The 19,651-nt window shown below is 51.0% G+C and overlaps 1 protein-coding gene across 2 annotated transcripts in view; it reads left to right on the top strand.

Annotated features, from left to right (window-relative positions):
* The first annotated feature begins 422 nt into the window (after positions 1 to 422).
* The window catches only part of Nup160 (nucleoporin 160), a 39,624-nt gene continuing 20,395 nt past the window's right edge, over positions 423 to 19,651 (top strand). Inside the window, exons 1-18 of one of the 2 annotated variants that reach the window (XM_004851811.4) lie at positions 423 to 555; positions 833 to 944; positions 3,750 to 3,960; positions 4,388 to 4,610; positions 5,528 to 5,606; positions 6,109 to 6,223; positions 7,034 to 7,192; positions 7,868 to 7,945; positions 8,423 to 8,520; positions 10,577 to 10,661; positions 11,593 to 11,661; positions 14,027 to 14,110; positions 14,356 to 14,526; positions 15,700 to 15,799; positions 16,059 to 16,224; positions 16,642 to 16,769; positions 16,848 to 17,008; positions 19,162 to 19,295. In XM_004851811.4, coding sequence (XP_004851868.2) covers positions 456 to 555; positions 833 to 944; positions 3,750 to 3,960; positions 4,388 to 4,610; positions 5,528 to 5,606; positions 6,109 to 6,223; positions 7,034 to 7,192; positions 7,868 to 7,945; positions 8,423 to 8,520; positions 10,577 to 10,661; positions 11,593 to 11,661; positions 14,027 to 14,110; positions 14,356 to 14,526; positions 15,700 to 15,799; positions 16,059 to 16,224; positions 16,642 to 16,769; positions 16,848 to 17,008; positions 19,162 to 19,295 — 2,273 coding nt within the window. In that variant the 5' untranslated portion in view covers positions 423 to 455. Of the gene's footprint in view, positions 556 to 832; positions 945 to 3,749; positions 3,961 to 4,387; positions 4,611 to 5,527; positions 5,607 to 6,108; positions 6,224 to 7,033; positions 7,193 to 7,867; positions 7,946 to 8,422; positions 8,521 to 10,576; positions 10,662 to 10,721; positions 10,788 to 11,592; positions 11,662 to 14,026; positions 14,111 to 14,355; positions 14,527 to 15,699; positions 15,800 to 16,058; positions 16,225 to 16,641; positions 16,770 to 16,847; positions 17,009 to 19,161; positions 19,296 to 19,651 lie in introns of those variants that run through there. The other variant, XM_087205069.1, reaches the window with a different exon arrangement.

Genomic DNA, 19,651 nt, shown 5'->3' with positions numbered 1-19,651 from the left:
ACTGCAGGGCGGGGTATGAAAGGCAGATTCCTTTCCTGCCTGCAAGGGAGTAGCATGCAGGGAGGCTCGCAGGTTACGACATCGATATTTAATTTGTTCAAGGTTCTGAGTTTGATTCCCGGTACCAAAAAAAATTGAGGATGTTTAATGGAACGCGGTCCGTTTAAATCTACTCAAGGCGCGCGGGACAAAAGGCCCCGATCTTCTCCCCTCCCTCTTCCCATGTGTGGCTGCAGAGAAGAAAGAGGGATTGGTGAAGCCTTCCAGATGGACATCTGGACGGGAGGAGAGGTGACCGCGAGTTCGGACCCCTCGGAAGCCACGAGCCAAGATCGAGACAACTCAGCTTCTGCCAGCCCGCGCCAGCCTTTAAGGTTGGCTCCTCCCCGCCCCGGAAGTGACGGTAATACGCGGCCCGCCCGTTTCCCGTCAGGCCTCGCGGCGGCGGCGGGAAAATGGCGGCAGCGGGAGCCCTGGAACGGAGCTTCTTGGAGCTCAGCGGTGCTGAGCGCGAAAGGCTGAGGCGGTTTCGGGAATTCACAGTCTGCGTCCTCGGTAAGGTAGTGGCCGGCGACAGGACGCTATCTAGGCCTTCCCCTTGGCTTCCTCCCATGGATCTCAGGGTCTCTGACCAGCCGATTCATTCTCCTGAGTCCACATGCCGAGTTAGCCTCGTGTCTGGACGTCTTTCCTCTCCCCTGGCGACTTGATTTCTCTCTCCTTTCCCCCTTGCGTTTGGGTTGTCAGGACGTCGCAGTTCGCTTCCCCAGCGCCCTCTGTCCCTGACATCCCAGCGGAGCCCGGGTGCAGGCTGACCACATTCGTTTTGCAGGGTCCGCGGGTGTCGCGCCTGGAGCGGTGAAATACAGCGAGAGCGCAGGGGGCTTCTACTACGTGGAGAGTGGCAAACTGTTCGCCGTCACGAGAAACAGGTTCATTCACTGGTAAGTGCCATGGTGGCCACACCCCTTGCATGGTAGGATTGTTCTGCCCAGGAATATCTGTGGTCGCCCCCAAAGCCTCATTACTAGAAGCAGTCGTGGACACCTAGGAAACGAGAAACAGATTTAGCTTAGTTCATGTCAGAATCAGGGAAATATGAGACACAGAATTCTTTCCAAGAAGGGAGTCTTGTCCCCCCACCCTAGTCAAAGCAGAGAAAATGTAGTTTAGAGGATACACCCTGAAGACCAGTTTTTTTGTTTATTTGTTTTTTTCGTACCGGGGATTGAACTCGGGACTTTGTGCTTTCCAGGCAGGCGGCAGAACCACTGAGCTAAATCCCTGGCCAATGAAGACCAGTTTTTCACAGGAAACTATTATGTTTTTATGCTTCATTCTCCAAATGTGTTTAAGGTTCTGTATGTCAAACATTGCTCTAAGTACTGGGATGAAATGGTGAATAAAACCAGCCATTATTTATGTTGGGGGGGTTGTGCTGGGGATCGAACTCAGGACCTTGCGCTTTTGAGTCAGGCACAGCGCCACTGAGCCAAATCCCCAGCCCCATCAGCCATTATTTTCTAAGTATGAAATGTTGCAGCTTTATAAGAATTGATGTAGACTCACCGTTTGTATGGCAGTTTCACAGAGGAAAAGACATTAGTGATCAGCATGTAGGTATATAAACACAGATGTTTCTGCTTGACCCAGAGGAAAAGTGAGACCCTGTCTCAGCCCTCTCCCCCCCAAAAAAAGAAGAAAAAGTAAATATAGCTGTCAGTAAATGAGAAACGAAATAGGGAACAGAAGCAAGGAAGATAACACCCTGGGCGTCAGAGTTTTCTGTGAGATGGTCAGACAGGACTTGGGGAGACGCTGGTGTCTGAGCAGAGAGAATAAGGCTATCCAGGGGTGCACACTTCAGGTCGAGCCTTCCAAGGAAGGAACAGAGTTTGGAGGTCCCTGAGACAGAAGTTTGTAAATGCTGAAAGGATAATGGGCCAAGAATCTCATCTGAATAAACAAAGGGTAAATAGTAAGATAGCACAGGAGCAAAATTTGTCATTTATTTTAAGACTTTTTCCTCAAGTTGGGAGGAAGCCATTGGAGTGTTTTACGTGCAAGAATGTCTCCATGTGTCTTTAAAGGCTTGCTGTAGCTGCTGGGTGGAGAGGGAGAAAGGGTGGGAGCAGAGGGAGATAGACACTGCACTCAGGCCAGGCAGTGGAGACCAGGCAGGGAGCAGCATTCTGCTCGAGGCTGTGTCGTCAGGGTGGACCTGTTGGCATTCGTGTGGCATCAGATACCGAGTAGATGTCTCTAATTGAGTTGGAAATGAGTGTAGGTAACGTGAAACAGGGTTTTGTTTGGGTTTTTGGTGGGTTTTTTTCCCCTCCAGTTTGGTGGGGAATTCTGTGGAGAGGCTGGGTGAAGGATGTGGATTTGGTGTGGTTGCCCTTAGACACCATTTACTTATGGCACTGACACTTTGGGTGGGTGCTGTCCTCCCTGCTGGAGGGTGTTGAACAGCATCCCTGGCTCCTGTGTACTACACACTGGTGGCATCTCCTGCCCCCGCCCCGTTCCCCAGTTACACTGACCAGTGTCCCCGGGGACTGGCAGCCTCCCCTCCAGTTGGGTAGAAAAGGCCTGAGGACCGATCCCTATGGTACCCAACATTTAGGCAGCACAGGAAGCAGTGGAGGTGCGCAGGAAGGAGCAGCTGCTAAGGGGAGAGTTAAACAAAGAGCAATGGCCCAGAAGCTAAGGAAAGAACTTCAGGAAGGAGTATGAGGGCCAGGGATTTAGCTCAGTGGTTCTGCCGCCTGCCTCGAGGTTTCATCTGCCTGTGCAAGGACCCAAGTTCAATCCCCGGTGTACCAAAAACAAAACAAAACAAAAAGCATGAAAACTGTCAAGCAAGATGATAAACAGAAATCGGCTTTTGTGCTGGAAGTTGTCGGTTGCAGGTCAACAGCCAGGGTAGAGAGCCTGGAAGAGCTCGGAGGAGGAGCAGTGCTCTAAGGGAAGTGGCAAGATCAGATCCAGAGGCTGGAGGAAGTGCTCAGGGTGTTTCTAGGTAGCTGGGGGAGACCATGCAAATGCAGAGCGGATGTGTGTGATCACACGAAGAGAAAAATGAAAGAGGAGAGGAGTATGGCTATTGAAGCCTTTGAGAACCTCGGCAGTAGGCAGGTGTGGCGCACACCTGTGACCCCGGGGCTCTCAGAGCAAAAGAGAGGAGGGCGGCCACATTTGAACATAACCTGAGCAGTTTAGCGAGATGATGTCTCATAAACAGGATGGAGGATGGAGGATGTGGCTTAGTGAGAAGGCCCTGGGTTCAGTCCCCAGCACTACAGGGAAAAACAGTGTTTATAAAGGGACGGAGATACAGCTCAGTAGTGGGCCACCCCAGATTTAATCTCAGTAACATGCTGGCACACACGTGCATGCATGTTGCACACACACAAAGGCTGTAAAGTTTGGAAATGCCTCACTGAACACCATCATAATGAGATTTGAATTTTGTTAGGCTCCGGTTTTTTCCCCCGGTACTGGAAATCGAATCGAACTCATGACTTTGCTCTTGCCAGGCAGGCACAGCGCCACCAAGCTACATCCCCAGCCCTAGGCTGTTTTATAAATCTGTTTAATATGGTGATTTGGGATGTAAAAGTGGTCCATTTGTTTATCCATAATTGTCTGTTTTCCTGTCCAATTCTCCTATATTTCAGTGTGGTAGTCACTAAAAAAAAAAAAAGTATAAGCTCTTTAAGCCAGTGTTTTTTCTTTCTTTTTCACAGGAAGACCTCTGGGGATACTGTGGAACTGGTGGAGGAATCACTGGACATAAATCTGCTGAATAATGCAGTTCGCGTCAAATTCCAGAACTGCAGCATCTTACCTGGGGGGGTTTATGTCACCGAGACCCAGGCTCACGTGATTGTCCTGCTGCTGACCAATCAGTCAGTGCACAGGCTGCTCCTGCCACACCCTTCCCGGATGTACAGAAGTGTACGTTGTTCAGGTGGACTCGGGTCTTTCTCACCTCAGTGGAGTGTCACACACTCACTGCTGGGACAGGATTCTTTGGAACTAACGAAAATTTAGATTCCTTGTTAGTTCTCAGCAAGTGTACTGTGATAGTTATCATTTTAAATGATCAGGCATACATTTTAAGTTGATGAAATTGCTTTCTTTAAAAGAATAGCTTTCTTCTTAGACCCAGCTATTCTTTATAACCTTTTTTAGCATTGGAGGGGAACTAAGCAAAATTCAAGTTGTTTTGGTTTTTGATTTGTTTTTTTTGTTTGTTTGTTTTTTGTACCGGGGATGGAACTCTGGATCATTGCGCTTGTGAGGCAGGCGGCAGAACCACTGAGCTAAATCCCCAGCAGATTCTTTTGGTATTAAGGGCTCTCTCTTTTTCCCAACTCCCCAGGAGTTAGTAACAGAAAGCCAGATGCAGTCCATCTTCACCGACATTGGGAAGGTGGACTTCAGGGACCCCTGCAGCTACCAGCTGATTCCCACAGTGCCTGGCCTGTCCCCTCATGCTGCCGCATCGGCCGCCTGGCTCAGCAGTGATGGGGAGGCTCTGTTCGCTCTCCCATCTGCTGCTGGTGGTGTGTTCATCCTTAAACTACCTCCTTATGACAGACCTGGTAAGTGGCTTTCTCCTGACTCAGGAAATGCGGCATTAAGCCAGCCTCAGGTCAGCCCGAAGGAGCCCGATGCTGGTGTCCAGGCATTGGGCTTCAGATGAGGTGGGTAGCTGTAACTCGTCCTCCCATGTGGTGTGGGCACGCACGGCGGCTTCATCTGAGCCTGGTAGTAGGGATGGTTCCACCGTGTCCTCTTTCAGGCTGAGGTGTTGTAATTAAGATTGCCTCGAGGGAAACAAGCCTGGCTCCTGACCCTGCCCCGTGCCCACCCTCTCCCACCTGGCCCCTCAGAGCTGTTCCTGAGGCTGCTGCACTTGGAACACACACTGGGTTTGGCTGCTGCCCTGTTCAGTGCCTTCCCATGAGGTTGTCCTTCCCCTTGTCGATAACACCCAAGTCCTCTATCAGCCTGTGGTGCTTGTGCTCCCTGTGTCACATGGTCACTGTCCCTCTCCCACTCTGCTCCCCGCACATGTCCCACAGCTGCTTGCCCACTCTGGGTGCCCTCCTGCCTCAGCCACTTGCGTGGGACACGTGGCCCTCAGTGTGGCTCCTCTGTCCACCGCTCAGATCTGTGCTCCCTGCCACTTAGCAGGCCTCCCCAGCCCCTCTCACTGTTCAGTCCCTGCCCGTCCGTGTTGGCCTTGTCTCCGTTTATCTCCACCTCCTCCGTGGTGGACTTCAGCTCCATGAGGACAGGCCCCCTGCCACCTGGCTGAGGTTGATTAGAAAGAGGGCAGTGTGGCCTCCTGGGAGTGTGAAATGCCACTGCCACTGATGGGTACGGATTCAGGTGCTCCAGATGTGGCCCCTTCAAGGACAGAGACATGGGAGCTGCTGCCTGCTGTGACCTCCTTGTGGGCAGCCTCCCACTTTGGTTCTCTGAGTGCTCAGCCTCGGCCTGGGTCTCATTGCAGGGACAGTAGCAGTCGTGGAGCTGAAGCAGAGCTCGGTGATGCAGCGACTGCTCACAGGCTGGATGCCCACAGCCATCAGGTGAGTGGTGCTGGGCAGTTGAGGCCACGCCCATAGCCGTCACCACACTGGGCGGCGCTGGGAGCTTCGGGCTGTGGGCTCCAGTGAGCAGCGCACGGGAAGGAGAGGGCTGTACGTGGTGGCACGTCCTCCTGAAGACAGCAGAGATGTAGTTGCCTGGTGCCAGCATGTGCACTTACAGTCTCCTCCTTTGCTCCTTCTGCTAAGAGTGTGTTTATAATTTCATTTTCTTTTTTTGGTACTAGGGATTGAACACAGGGCCTCACACACACACACACACACGAGGCAGTGTTCTATCACTGAGCCACACCTCCAGCCCTTTTTATTTTGAGAGGATCTCACTAAGTTGTCCAGGCTGGCCTCAGATTGGAGGTCCTACTGCCTCAGCCTCTTGAGTAGATGGGATTACAAGTGTGAGCCCGACTTTATTGTTTCTTGGATTGGAAACTAGTGATCAGATGTTGCAGCAGTGAGCCTCTCCACCCCGGTCTTCTGTCCTTAGGGGCGAGCAGGGGCCCTCGGACCGCGCCCTCAGCCTTGCTGTCCACTGTGCCGAGCACGATGCCTTCCTGTTTGCCCTGTGTCAGGACCACAAACTGCGGATGTGGTCGTGCAAGGTGGGTGCCGCATCTGGCTGCTTCGAGAGGAACGGGCTGCCGAGAGGAGGGAAGGGGATCTTGCTGCTTAGGGATAACCAGATCCCTCAGCTCAGAAGTGAGGGGCCAAAGGGCCGGGGATTTAGCTCAGTGGTTCTGCCACCTGCTGCACAAGCCCAAGGACCCAAGTTCGATCCCCGGTACCAAAAAAAAAAAAGAAGTGAGGGGCCATTTCTAGGTTCAGTCTCATGTAGATTCATTTTGTGTTAACCTCCCACCTTTCTGGGTTTTTATGTTGAAAATTGTGAACCCAAAGGGCTGGGGATTTGGCTCAGTGGCCATGCGCCTGTCTTTGTAAGGTCCTAAGTTTGACCTCCGGTACCAAAAGAAAATTGTGAGCCCTACAAGAAGGTTAAAAGAGCAATACAAAGTATACTTTTTGTTTAAGAGCAACAAATATTTGTTTTTTTAATCGCTCTCTTTTTTGTTTGTTTTGGTACCGGGGATCAAACTCATCAGGGTCCTTGCACTTGTGAGGCAGGTGGCGGAACCACTGAGCTAAATCCCCAGCCTGCGCTCTCTCTCTCTCCCTCTCTCCCTCTCTCCCTCTCTCCCTCCCTCCCTCTCTCCCTCTCTCCCTCCCTCCCTCCCTCCCTCCCACCCTCCCTCTCTCTCTCTCTCCTCTTGTTTTGGGGGGGATTTTTTGTTTTTGTTTGTTTTTAGGGTTTTTTGAGACAGGGTCTTGCTGTGTAGCCCAGGCTGGCCTTGACTCTTGGCGATCCTCCTGCCTCAGCCTCCCTGGCTTCACTTGTGATCTCTTACCTTGCTCAGGACCAGATGTGCCTGATGGTCGTGGACATGCTGGAGTACGTGCCTGTGAACAAAGACTTCCGGCACACGGCTGGGGCGGGACACAGATTACGCCTTGCATACTCCCCCTCCCTGGGCCTCTACCTGGGGGCCTACGTGCACGCTCCAAAGCAAGGACAGGTAGGGGACGAGGAAGATGCGGGAACGAGCTGGAGGCTTGCGAGTCTCAGCTCTCTGCGCCCACCCAGATGTCCCAGGTGTCTCGTTGTTTGTAGGTGACGGTGAGTTTTCCTAGTCCCCCAGTGAGAAGGTCTTGAGGTAGGGTCAGGATGAAAGGAAGTGGAGAGTCTAAAGAAGTATGAAAGGAAGCCTTCAGAAAGCACATTTCCAAGTAAATGGTGGGAAAATGGCCTTACTGCACAGGGATGCGGGTGTGGTGCGGGGCGGTGGGAGGCTGATTTTTAAGAGAAGCTGCTCCTCACCCCAATGCGGGCTGCAGGGCACCAGGAGCAGCGCCCCAGGCCTGCGCCTGCTCTGGGCTCCCGCCACGTGTGCTCCCCGTGGAGCAGCTTGGCCGTGAGGTGGCTTTGTCCCCTGCGCTGTGCTGTCCTCTGGCCTCCCTGCCAGTGCCCGCCTCACCTCTGCTTGGTGGGCATGGTCCTGGTCTGGCAGGTGAGAGACTTCTAGAGAGTGGTGGCACAGCCCTACCAAACTGCACACCTAGAAGTGGCTACGCCAGTACATTTCATGTTGTAACTGTTTTCCGTGACGATTTGTGAGCACTAATAACCCTTTCACAGGAAAGTATCACGCAGGCTGTTTCAGCTAACACACTGTCACCTTGCGTTGTCACAGTTCTGCATCTTCCAGTTGGTGAGCACCGAGAGCAACCGCTACAGTCTCGACCACATCTCCTCCCTCTTCACCTCTCAGGTGGGCCACTAACCTGGGCCCACCACTCCAGCCTCAGGGATTGGCTGGAACCAGCCTTGGTGCCTGTGCCTGTATTCCTGGCTCCTCTGGAAGGAGGCCAAGGCAGGAGGATCATTTGAGTCCAGGAGTTCAAGTACAGCCTAGGCAACGTAGTGAGACTCTGTCTCGAAAACAAGTTAACAGGGCCGGGGAGTTAGCTCAGTGGTTTCGCTGCCTGCTGTGCAAGCACAAGAACCCAAATTCAATCCCTGCTACCAAAAAAAGTGAGCGAGCAGACAACTGCCCGTGACTGCACTGTGTAACAAGTGGTAGCCACTGTGGTCTACTTGGTGATGTGTGAAATGGTTTCCCTTGGTCTCCTCCAGTTCCTGTGGTCCGTATTTGTATGCGCTTACCCCCCACCCAGCACACACTACAGTGACCTCGCACTGCTGACTTCTTTCAATTCTGAACCCTGTTCTCCCCGCTTCTCCCTAGGAGACCCTGGTTGACTTTGCCTTAACCCCCACGGATGTCTGGGCCCTGTGGCATGATGCTGAGAACCAGACCATCGTGAAATACATCAACTTCGAACAGTGCGCTCCGCCGACTATCCCGCTGGCAGGGGACTGCATGCTGGGGCGGGGCTTTCCTTGGGGCCAAGTCAGGAGCTTCCATGGGGAGGGTTTTCAGCTGCATTTTGATGTTTTTGCTGTTTTGCAGTACTGGAAATTAGACGCAGGGCCTTATCCTGAGCTATATCCCCGGCCCAAGACGAGGTCTCACTGTGCAATCCAGGCTGGCCTCAAACTCTCAGTGATCCTCCTGCCTCAGCTTCCTGAGTGCTGGAATTATAGGCACGGGCCACCACATCCAGCTTCTGTTTCTAAAGTACCTTCTTTGCATTTTGTGGAATTCTGTGTTTGCTGCCTCTGTTTCAGGACAGGGTGGAGATACTGAAGGTTGTTCTGGGATAAGGAAAAGACATTGTTTCTTGAAGGAGAGTTGGCATATATCCAAACACTTCTAATCTGGAAGTGCTCTTTACTTCTGAGCAGACTCTTCCTGAAGTGCAGCCCCCTCATGTTCTCAATTTTCTCATTGTGAGATGAAAACCAGATTACATAAGTACAGCACATCTCAAACTTTTTAAAATGGGAAACTTATTTTCTTTTTTCAGAAAAAGAAAATGAAGTCAGGGCCGAGGATATAGCTCAGTGCCACAGCAAGCACAAGGTCCTGAGTTTAATTCCTGTTACCGGGGGGAAAAAAAGAAAATGAAGTCAGATAAATAAAGCAAAATCACTATTTTGAGTATAAAATGACAACGTAATATGTTGATAATCCCTAATATTAGATATATTCTGCATGTGACATTAGTAGTTTGTTTTGTTTGAGGTACTGGGAATTGAATGCAAGGAGTGCTGAGCTATATCTCCACCCCTTTAAATTATTTTATTTTTAGGGTCTCAATAAGTTGCCTAGGCTGTGTTCAAACTTTCGATCCTCCCATCTCGGCCTCCTGAAGAGCTGGATCACACACGTCACTAGGTCCACTAGCTTAAAAGGGTTTTTTTTTTGGTACCGGGGATTGAACTCGGGTCCTTGCGCTTGCGCAGCAGGTGGTGAAACCACTGAGCTAAATCCCCGGCCTAGCTTAAAAGTTTAATGGTTGCAAATATATTTTTTTAAACTTTCATTTTTAGGTTTGTTTCTGGTTTTTTGTTTTTTAAGACAGGGTCTCACTATGCAGTCCAGGCTGGCCTTGAACTCACAGGGTTCCTCCTGCCTCAGCCTCCCTAGTGCTGAGGTTACACCCCTGTGCCACCACACCTGGCTCTGAAAAACAGTTTTGAAGCAAACACCTATGCAAGCCCTGAGATACCCTTCAAGGAGTCCCTGGACACGGCGCGGGGACCCTGGAACTCCTGAGCCTTTTGGGTCCCTTGGTGCTACATCCCGGCCAGAATTCCAGGCTTGGTGCCCGGTCGCCTGGTCACTCCGTTCCACATTGTGCACACGAGGGCGCTGCTGTGGCACCGCTGGAGCCAAGCAGGCGGGTGGCACAGGTGCCTGAGTCCTGCACATGCGGCTGCCAGGCTGGGATTCACGCTGAGCCTCGAGTCCCACTCTGCCCGATGGGCCATGGCTCTCTCTGGGACTTTCCCCAGGGCGGATGTGAGCAGTGCCTAACTGTACCCACACTGTATCCAGCAGAATGCAGGTGCAGGGTAGCATGGACTGCGATTTGTAGATTTGTGGGTAGTTTTAATTTCAGACCTGCTGTGGCAGCACACACCTGAATCCCAGTGCTCGGGAGGCTGAGGCAGGAGGATTGCTGGGAATTTGAGGCCAGCCTGGGCTATGATACCCTGTCAAAAAAAAGAGTCTAGGAGTTTTAATTTCAGGAGGATCCCTATTAAAAATTGGTATGAAAGTCACATCTATAAAAACCAGGCTTGGGCTGGGGATGTACATAGCTCAACAAGAAGCATGTCCTAGCCCCTGCACTAGGAGTGCCTCTTGGGGTGGGTGAGCGCCTTTGTCTGTAACCAGCAGTGGCTGGTGGTGGGGCTTCAGGGCCAGCTCCGACCAGACGCTGCCAGCAGGGTAAGCAGCTCATGGACGGACCTGCCGGACTTGTCTCTGCAGTAACGTGGCAGGACAGTGGAACCCGGTCTTCATCCAGCCGCTGCCGGAAGAGGAGCTCGTCATCAGAGACGACCAGGACCCCAGGGTGAGCCCTGCTGCTCCGTGAGGCGTGCCTTGCCTTGGGTGTTCTTCTGAGCAGCCCCAGTCGGGTGAAATGATTGAAGCAGGCTGTGTGTGTACAGATCTGCCGCGACGAAGCCCAGCAATCTGGGTGCGCTTTTTTTTGGTTTTTTGAGGCAGTCTCACTATGTAGTCTAGGCTGGCTTTGAACACACTGTGTAGCCCAGGCTGGCCTCGAAATTGCTGCATTTCTCCTGCCTCAGCTCCCTCATGCTGGGATTATGGGATTACAGGTGTGTACCACCTCCCCTGGCTCCTGTAAAACCAATTTTTTTAAAAAAGAACGAGAGGAAAAAAACACAGCTGTATTAGTCAGGACTGACAGCTGCAGGTACCCTGAACTTACTGCAGGTCAGGGAGAATCAGGCAGCTGGTGCAGCTGAAAAGTTGGGGTGCCTGCTCCCTACCACGCGGGATGCTGCTCAGGGCTCCACTCCTGCTGGCCCCATTTGCCCAGCAGCCTCCTGGAGTGGCCTCCCTGGAGCCTCCCGGCACAGGCGAGTTCTCCATGTTCCTGGCTACCTTTCCCTCTGGGAGATCCCTTGGCAGCTTGTGTTTTGTTCGCATGTAGTCCCTACCACCATCCGTCCCTTTCCTGCCACCTGGAGCAAGTGCTTTACACAGCTGTGACCAGCTTGGCTTCGCAGTTCTCCTAGCAGCACGGACGCCCTGGAAGCTGGGGCCGCGTCTCCGAGTGAGGCTGGCCCTCCACAGCCTCATCCCTGGGGATGGGAGTGGCCACACAAGGGCCCTGGCCGCATGAACTGCAGCCGTGACCTCAGGGGAGAGCAGCCCGGCCTGCATGCCCCGCTGTCCAGATGCAGACCTGTGGAGACGTGAGGAACCATCCAGGGCGGTGTGCGGAGTGACCTAATGTCCTGTCCATGTTCTCACAGGAGATATATTTGCGGAGCCTTTTTACTCCAGGACGGTTCATCAGTGGAGCACTATGTAAAGCTTTACAGGTCAGCACGAGAGCATTGTGTGTCTGAGGCTAGCCCTGGTTTCACTGCTCTTTTCTGTTTTGCTGTGTTAAACTGAACGTGTGTTTGTGTGCAAACGCTGTGGTCATTACTTCAGATGTGCTTCCCACTGGAGCAGACGGCAGCCAGGCGGGAGTGGGCCATGTCCCCGGGAGCTGGGAGCACTTGGGTCAGAGAGCTGCTTGGCCTCCGTATAACCCCTACACTTGCAAGAAATGTAAAGTGCTCTGGGTTTCTTATTTGCTTGGTTAGTGTTTCGTTTGCTCTGAGACAGGGTCTCCCTGTAGTCTAGACTGTTCTGACATTGGCTGTGTAGCCCAGGCTGTCCTCGAACTCCTGACCTTCTGCCCCAGCCTCCCAAGCGCTGAGGTTATGGTGTGCACCAGGAATGAAACTGAGGGACTCGTGCCTGCCAGGCAGACCCTGTGCCGCTGAAGTACCTTCCCAGCCTGGAGAATTTTGATTATGCTATTTTTACACTTTTACTGGGACAGCGAATGTCTGACTTGGTGCCTATAAGAGGAAGACTAAAACTCTCAGGGGTGCTGCCACCTGCCTCACAAGCACAAGGTCCCGAGTTCAATCCCTGGTACCAAAAAAAAAGAAAAGAATACTTATATTTTTTAGCTTCTCAGTCACACAGTCTAAGAGGTGCTTAATGTCTTGCACAAGTTGTCTTCTTTGTTTTTCCTTGCAGTAGCAGGATCCATTCCAGGGTGCTCTGACACTGAGCTTCACCCGTGGCCCATTTTATGGGGATTCTGTTGTTGTTTTTTATTTTTTGGTAGCAGGGTTAGAACTCAGGACCTTGCACTTGTGAGGCAGGCACGGTGCCACTGAGCTAAATCCCTGGCCCCCTTTCTATGTTTTTGCTTTTTGGTTTTTTTCATAGAAAATCATTTACTGGTACATTTTAGATATACATAATGGTAACATTCATCACAGGGAATTTGTACCGGTACATAATGTATCTTGCTGTTTCTATTTTTTCCCCCAGTTCCCCCTCTCCCTTACGTACAAAAGCTTTGTTTCTATATTTTCCTTTGATTTTCTCTTTTTTTTCTAGTCCCTTCTTTCCTTTCCCCTTCCCCCTCCCTTGTTCCGTTTTGAAGCATGGTCTCCCTGAGTAGCCCAGGCTGGTCTAGAGCTTACAATCATCCTGCCTCAGCCCCCTGAGTGGCTCGGACTGCAGACGTATGCCACTGCGCGTGGCTTTCAGAAGCATTCTTTAAAATGACAGAGTTTGTTACGTTTTCTCTGACTTCGTGGTCATAGAACTGAGAGGCCCTCTGGTCCTGGGCCCTCCCGTGGGCCCTCCCTCAGCCTCTGGCCACCTCTGCCTCTCCCCAGCCGCGTTGCGGCCCGGTGTGGGCTGCTCCCTAGCCGTCTACTAACACGCTTCCGCTTGTGCTGCACTGCCACTCCGACCTCCTGGTGGCTGGTGGCTCCTTGCTGTGGAACCTCACGGACCGTTCCTCTCTAAAGCATAGGTCAGCTGCCGTTCTCCACACCCACAATGGGCAGCTCCGGAACTTTCTCCCTGGCCGTGCTTTCCAGGCCCTTGACTTTTCTCATGAGTCTTGGCTCTTAGTTTTCTCTTCTCTCTTTGAGAAAACTGTAGGATGGCGCAGTTGCCTTCTCTTAAGGGCTTTTTTCTCTTATCTCATCAGCACATCCTCCTTGTTAGCAATAATCAAGTGTCTCACACTATTTCTCAAGGCATTTCTGGCCCAATGAGATGTTAAATCATCTGTAAGGCATTTATCAAATCCTTGGCTTTAGAAGAATCCTTCCCAGTGGAGGGACCCTCCCCACCACTATTCTAGTTTGGGGGGGGGGGGCTGTGTGTGGTGGAATTAGGGTTGTGAAAGCTTCACACTGAGCTCCATCCCCAGCCCTCTTTATTTCAAGACAGGGTCTCACTGAGCTCCTGGGCAGGACTTGAACTTCCAGCCTCCTTGCTCTGCCTCCCAGGGTGCTGGGAGTGGAGCTGCCTGGCCAGGGCCAGCTTCTCGCTTCCTTCTGCTGTTTTAGCGTGTGTGCTTAGCATTATCTGCATCTTCCTTTCCAGCTGCACACTATCAGTTATTTCATTTCTGTAATGATCTGAACTGCTCTATGATAAGTCCCTGGTTCCTGGGCTTCCAGAGTTTATTCTGCTCTATCTAAACTACTACGCAATTGCTAGGATTTCTCTCAGAAATCATCTGTGCAGTGTTCAAGGGTTTTTCAAGCACACCCAGTCTCCATTGCATAGTTGGACATTGCTGCAGTGCCTTCTAAGCTGGAGTATTTGCTACTAGGTCATGGGTACTATAATTCTCCACCACACTGCTTTTAATTTTAGATTTTCTGCCGAGGAACCGAGAGGAATTTGGATCTTTCTTGGAATGAGCTAAAGAAAGAAGTCACTTTAGCTGTGGAAAATGAGGTGAGGTTTGGGTGGAGGAGGGCAGGCCGGCGCTGGGGCCTGTTGGGGCGTTCGAGACCCCGCCTGCAGAGTGCAAACACCTGAACTTCTCACTGGAGAAGCGCAAGCGAGGCTGCCGGCCAGCAGCATCTAATAGACACCAGTTGTCCACTTGGCTGTAGCTCATGAGATCATAGAGGACAATCATGTTCAGGGGGAGAAAGATCCCAAAGGGTTCAAAAGGTTAACTTCCTTTCTCCTGTCAGCTCCACAGCAGTGTGACAGAGTACGAGTTCTCCCAGCAGGACTTCCGGAACCTGCAGCAGGAGTTCTGGAGCAAGTTCTACGCCTGCTGTCTGCAGTATCAGGAGGCCCTGTCCCAGCCCCTCGCCCTGCTTCTGAATCCACACACCAACATGCTGTGCCTGCTGAAGAAGGTGAGCCACAGCGTGGGGCCGGAACACCCAAAATACAGCACATCTGCAGCTCACTTCTGCGCTGCTGGCCGCACTTTCTTGTACTTTATGTGGTTCCCGTGCTTTTCATATTTTACTCACTTTTATACCAAAGTAGTCTTAGACTTACAGAAAGAGCAACAGTAGCACAAGGCATCCCACATCCCCTTCATCAAGACTCATCATTTGTTAGCCTTTATTTGCCTTGTTTTAAGGGCCCGGGGGTGGAGACTAGGCCCAGGCCTTATTCATGCTAAGCGCACTCTGTACCACTGAGCTGTGCTGTAGCTTTTCTAGCACCATTTCCTTTCCATCGTTCTGCATTTCCTGCTCTCTGAACCACTTGAGAGCTGTAGACCTCGTGCCCTTTACCCTGAGCCATTTCAGTGTGAATCTATAAACCAGGATGTTCTCTCAGATAACCACAACGCAATTTGAAGATCGGGCAGTTTTGAGCCTGGCATAGTAACAAATACCTGGGAGGCTGAAGCAGGAGGATCTCAAGTTTAAGCCTAGCCTGGGCGATTTAGCAACTTATCAAGAACCTCTCTCAAAATAAAACATTAAAAGGCCTGAGGGTGTAACTCAGTGTGAAAGCCCTGGGCTCAATTCCCAGAACTGAAAAAAAGAAAAAAAGCAAGTTGATATTGTCATAATAGTATACAGCTTATTTAAATTTTGCCAGTTGTACCCATAATTATCCCTCCAGATCTAGGATCTAGCCCCAGTTCTTACATAATTAGCTGTGTCTCTTTAGTATAATCTTGAACTGATTATCTTTCACGACATTTGACAGTCTTTGCAGAGTACTTGTGTTACGTTACAGTGTCCCTTGACTTGAGTTTGTCTGTTTCCTCATTATGAGATTCATGATTTCACTTGTTTTGTTTTAGGCAGTGCTGGGATTGAAGCCAGGGCCTGGATGCGGGGCACTGTACCACTGAACTACACCCCCTGGCCCTGTCAGTTCTTTGAAGTGACAGGTCAGCTTGTTTATGTGTGTCATGTACAGCGTGATTTGTTGTTCCACGTGACACACTGGGCTGTCAGCCATTTCATCCACATGAAAATTCCCTGATGAGGCCCTGTGTTCAGTGCCCAGCACGACACACGCACCTGATAGGAGAAACATAACAGCAAGCTTTGTGTTTCCAGGGGTACCTGTCCTTCCTTCTGCCCACTTCCCTCGTGGATCACTTGTACCTCTTGCCTGAAGAGAACTTTTTGACAGAGGATGAGACAGCCATATCTGATGGTAATAATAATTGTCTTGTCTGTTTAATCCTCTCTCTACATGAACCATATGCTTTATGCCAGATGGATGCAGAAATCACTGACTGCCCTTGTGACCTCTCCTGGCCATGTTCCCTCAGTGTAGATATTTTAAGGAAAACCAAAGAAGCCTAAGCATCTCCGAGATCTCAGGTCCTTTGGCATCTGGTTATTAATACTTGGAATATATGAATTAGTGGGTCACTGGCTTGAGACTCGAGTGTCCCCTCTCTCACTTGCAGACGTGGAGGTCGCCCGGGACGTCATGTGTCTCATGAGATGCCTGCGGATGATTGGAGAGTCCGTGAGCACCGACATGACCGTGCTGATGGAGATGAACTGCTACAGCCTGCAGTCCCCGGAGAAGGCTGCGGAACGCATTCTGCAAGACCTGATCATTATTGATGTGTAAGCGGAGCTCAGGGCAAAGCTCGTTTCCTAACAGGAATTCAGCAATTTCTAGGGCCAAAGCCACGTTTTGAATGTGTGTTCAAGTGTGTAGAAAGTAGTGGCTTAAAGCTGAAGTGTTTTTCCTTGAATCTAAACAGATGTTTGTGCTGAGTGTGTGTGATGCTGGTCATCCAGCCTCGGGCCTCATGCGTGCTAGGCACATGCTCGCAAGTCTCTTTCTCTTGTTTGTTTTGTTTGTCACTCCTGAAGCAGGAGAAATGTGTTAGTGGAGTGAAACAAAAGTGTCTTTGTCCAGCATGGTCACCTCTACCCATCGAATGGGGCTGGCTTCCCGGGTCGTAAAGCGTTTCCCTTAGAGCACTGTAGACCCAGTCTCTGTGTTCTCACTACTCAGTTTCCCAACTGTCCTCTCAGAGAAAATGTGATGGAGGACGTGTGCAGCCGACTGCAGGAGATGCGAAACCCTGCCCATGCCATCGGGCTTGTTTTACGGGAAATGGACTATGAAACGGACGTGGAGACGGAAATGGGCTTCAACCCAGGTAAGAGGGAGAGAGCAGGCGCTCCTCCGAGTGGAGAAGAGGCCAAGGCCCATTCACCCGCTTCTCATCTTGTTCCAGCTCAGCCTTTGAACGTGCGCATGAATCTCTCGCAGCTCTACGGCAGCAGCACGGCGGCCTTCCTCCTGTGCAGGGCAGTGCACAGGGTCGCCAGCACTCGCTTCCTCATCTGCCGCGACCTCCTGATTTTCCAGCAGCTGCTGACGAGGCTGGGAGATACAGTAAGTGCCTCCTGGAGGCCATTGGTGACCCTCAGGCCTGGCGGGCCCGGCAGGCAAGATGCATAGCAGGATGTCATCGCAGAGCACGGAGACTGCTCACCACCCCATCCCGCTCTGGGCCTGCCCACTGCTCCCCAGGAACTCGTGGGCTGCAGCTGAGGAAGCAGCAGAGTCTGGGATCACAGGTTGAGAGCAGTGCGAAGCAGGCTGCTGGTTAGGAGCCTTGGAAGGTGAAGTGCGGCGTGTCCTCAGGCTGGCCGTCCCGAAATTAGCATTAGCGATGCTGGGTGCACTAGTAGAGTTCTCTTAATGTGCAGGAGAAACAAAGGAGAAGGACGTTTTTCTTTCTTGTTTCTTCCTCCTCCTCCTCCTTCCCCTCCCCCTCCCCTCCTTTTTTCCTTCTAAATTCAGGATCTCACAGAATTGCCAGTCTGGCACTGAACTTGAGATCCTGTTGCCTCAGCCTCCTGAGTGCAGAGAACAGAGCACTCTTTCTGCAGGACCAGGCTTCCCTGAACATAGTTTTGAGATTACACACTTTGTCTGTGGTCCTTCCAGCTCCATGCCGGGGTCCCTTTCCCATCCTACTCTTCCAAGTCCACCAGACTGCCTTGCCGTTTTGCAGTCTCCATCACCCCTCCACTGAAGGCGCCTTGTGAAAAACTACCCTTCTGAGCCGAGCGGGTTGGCCCACGCCTATGATCTGAGTACTCGGGAGGCCGAGGCAGGAGGATGGCTACAAGTTGGAGGCCAGAGCAAGACTCTGTCTCAAAAAAAAGATTAATTACTAAGTAAATCTGCCAGTCAGGTCCCTTTGTTATTCCTCCCTGTCCCTGCCCACCACAATGCTGGATGAAATCCAAGGCCTCTCGCCCCTTGTTTCTGGGTCCGCAATATCATTCGGGCCCGGCAGGGACATGGTCTGCTCAAACCATTTCCTGTTCTCAGGGCTCCCAGGGGTATTTACAGTTTTAAATCAGAATTCATTAGCTCAGCTGTGTTGTTAATGGTAGAATTTCAGATAAGAATAAGGAAAGCCTTCAATAGGAAGATAATTAAAGACATGAAGGAGGGCCGGGGATTTAGCTCAGTGGCATCCCGCCTGCCTCGCAAGCACAGGGTCCTGAGTTTGATCTCCGGTACCACAAAAAATAAAGACACCAAAGAAAAATGACCCGGCTCTGAGAATCTGTCACTTGGGTGACCCCTACTATGTTCTTTCCATCTGTAGATTCTTCTGTTTCTTTAGGGTGTATTTGTTTTTTTTAAAAACACTGTCATAGCTTTTGCCTTTTCTTTTGTTTTTTTTGGTACCAGGGATCGAACTCAGGTCCTTGCACTTGTGCAGCAGGCAGCAAAACCACTGAACTAAATCCCCCGCCTGCTTTTGCCTTTTCTAAACACAGAAGAAAATAGATGTTCATTTTAGAACAGTTATAAAATAAATGTAACCGAAAAACAAATTCATCATCATTTATCAAGTAGTAACCACTGTTTGCATTTTGACTTTTTTTCCCTATGCAAATAGTCTTTTGGTTTTACTTATAAAGTTAGAATATCCACTTAGAATTTTCTGAAACACAACCATCTTTATTCTCCCACGTGGCAATCTCGTCAGCCTCTCCCGCTCTGGGCTGACAGCAGCATCCTTGTAACAGTCCCCTCGTGCAGCCGTAACCCCCGGCGTCCTCCAGCCAGGCTGTGGCCGGTTCTCCCCACACCGCTGGCTTCCTGTGCGCCCTTGATGCGCTGTGCAAGGTGGGTTTGAAGAGCTCGAACTGACTGGTCCTGACACTGTTAGGCTGCCCGAGCTACTGAGCTTGCCTGTACTGCACACACTGACCCATTCTCACCAGCTCCAGCAGCGTTAGGAAGATGGACACTTCTGCTTCCTCTGCAGTTCTGGGCCCTTCCTTATGAGAGTTGCTTTGTCACCATCGCTCCCATGATTTGCAGACTGGTTTTGATTATCTGGGGCTCTTAGTGTTTGGAGAGCTGTTTTAACACTCGCTGCCCCAGAGTGTCATGGGTGCATTGCCTTGACAAGCCTGTGCCCCGTCATTGTGTGCGTGGTTCTCTTTTCCTCCCCCTGAACCCTAAGCGTCACCACTGCCACCTAGCACGTCGGTGTCCATCTTGCCTGTCACTCGCAGGGGATTCTGGGACCCGGCCAGCTCTTCCAGGCCCAGCAGGAGGTGCTGCATCGGACGGCCCCGCTGCTCCTGTCCTACTACCTCATCGAGTGGGGCACTCAGTGCTTGGCGACTGACGTTCCAGTTGACACACTGTAAGTCTCACTACCATGACTGCATTTAAAGAAAACCTGGCATTATTTTTTATTGTGTTGGTGAGGGGCAGTGCTGGAGATTGAACCCAGAACCTTAAAAAAAGTTTTTAAACATCATGCCATAAAATAATTCACCTTTTTAAAACTTTCATTGATTTTTCTTTGCTTCTTGTTTTATTTTTTGAGACAGGGTCTCGCTGTGTAGTTTGGGCTGGCCTTGCACTCCCAGTGATCCCCCTGCCTCAGCCTCCTGAGTGCTAGGATTACTAAAAGTTTCAAAGTAACTTATAAAAATGAAAATAATAAATATATACCTATTATTACACATGTACTGAAGGCAAAATAAGAGGAAAATA

Source organism: Heterocephalus glaber, unplaced genomic scaffold (assembly GCF_053883595.1).
Source record: "Heterocephalus glaber isolate CG9 unplaced genomic scaffold, H.glaber_assembly_v1.0 deba00000594, whole genome shotgun sequence".
NCBI lineage: Eukaryota > Metazoa > Chordata > Mammalia > Rodentia > Bathyergidae > Heterocephalus > Heterocephalus glaber.
This window is presented reverse-complemented; position numbering and strand designations above follow the sequence as displayed.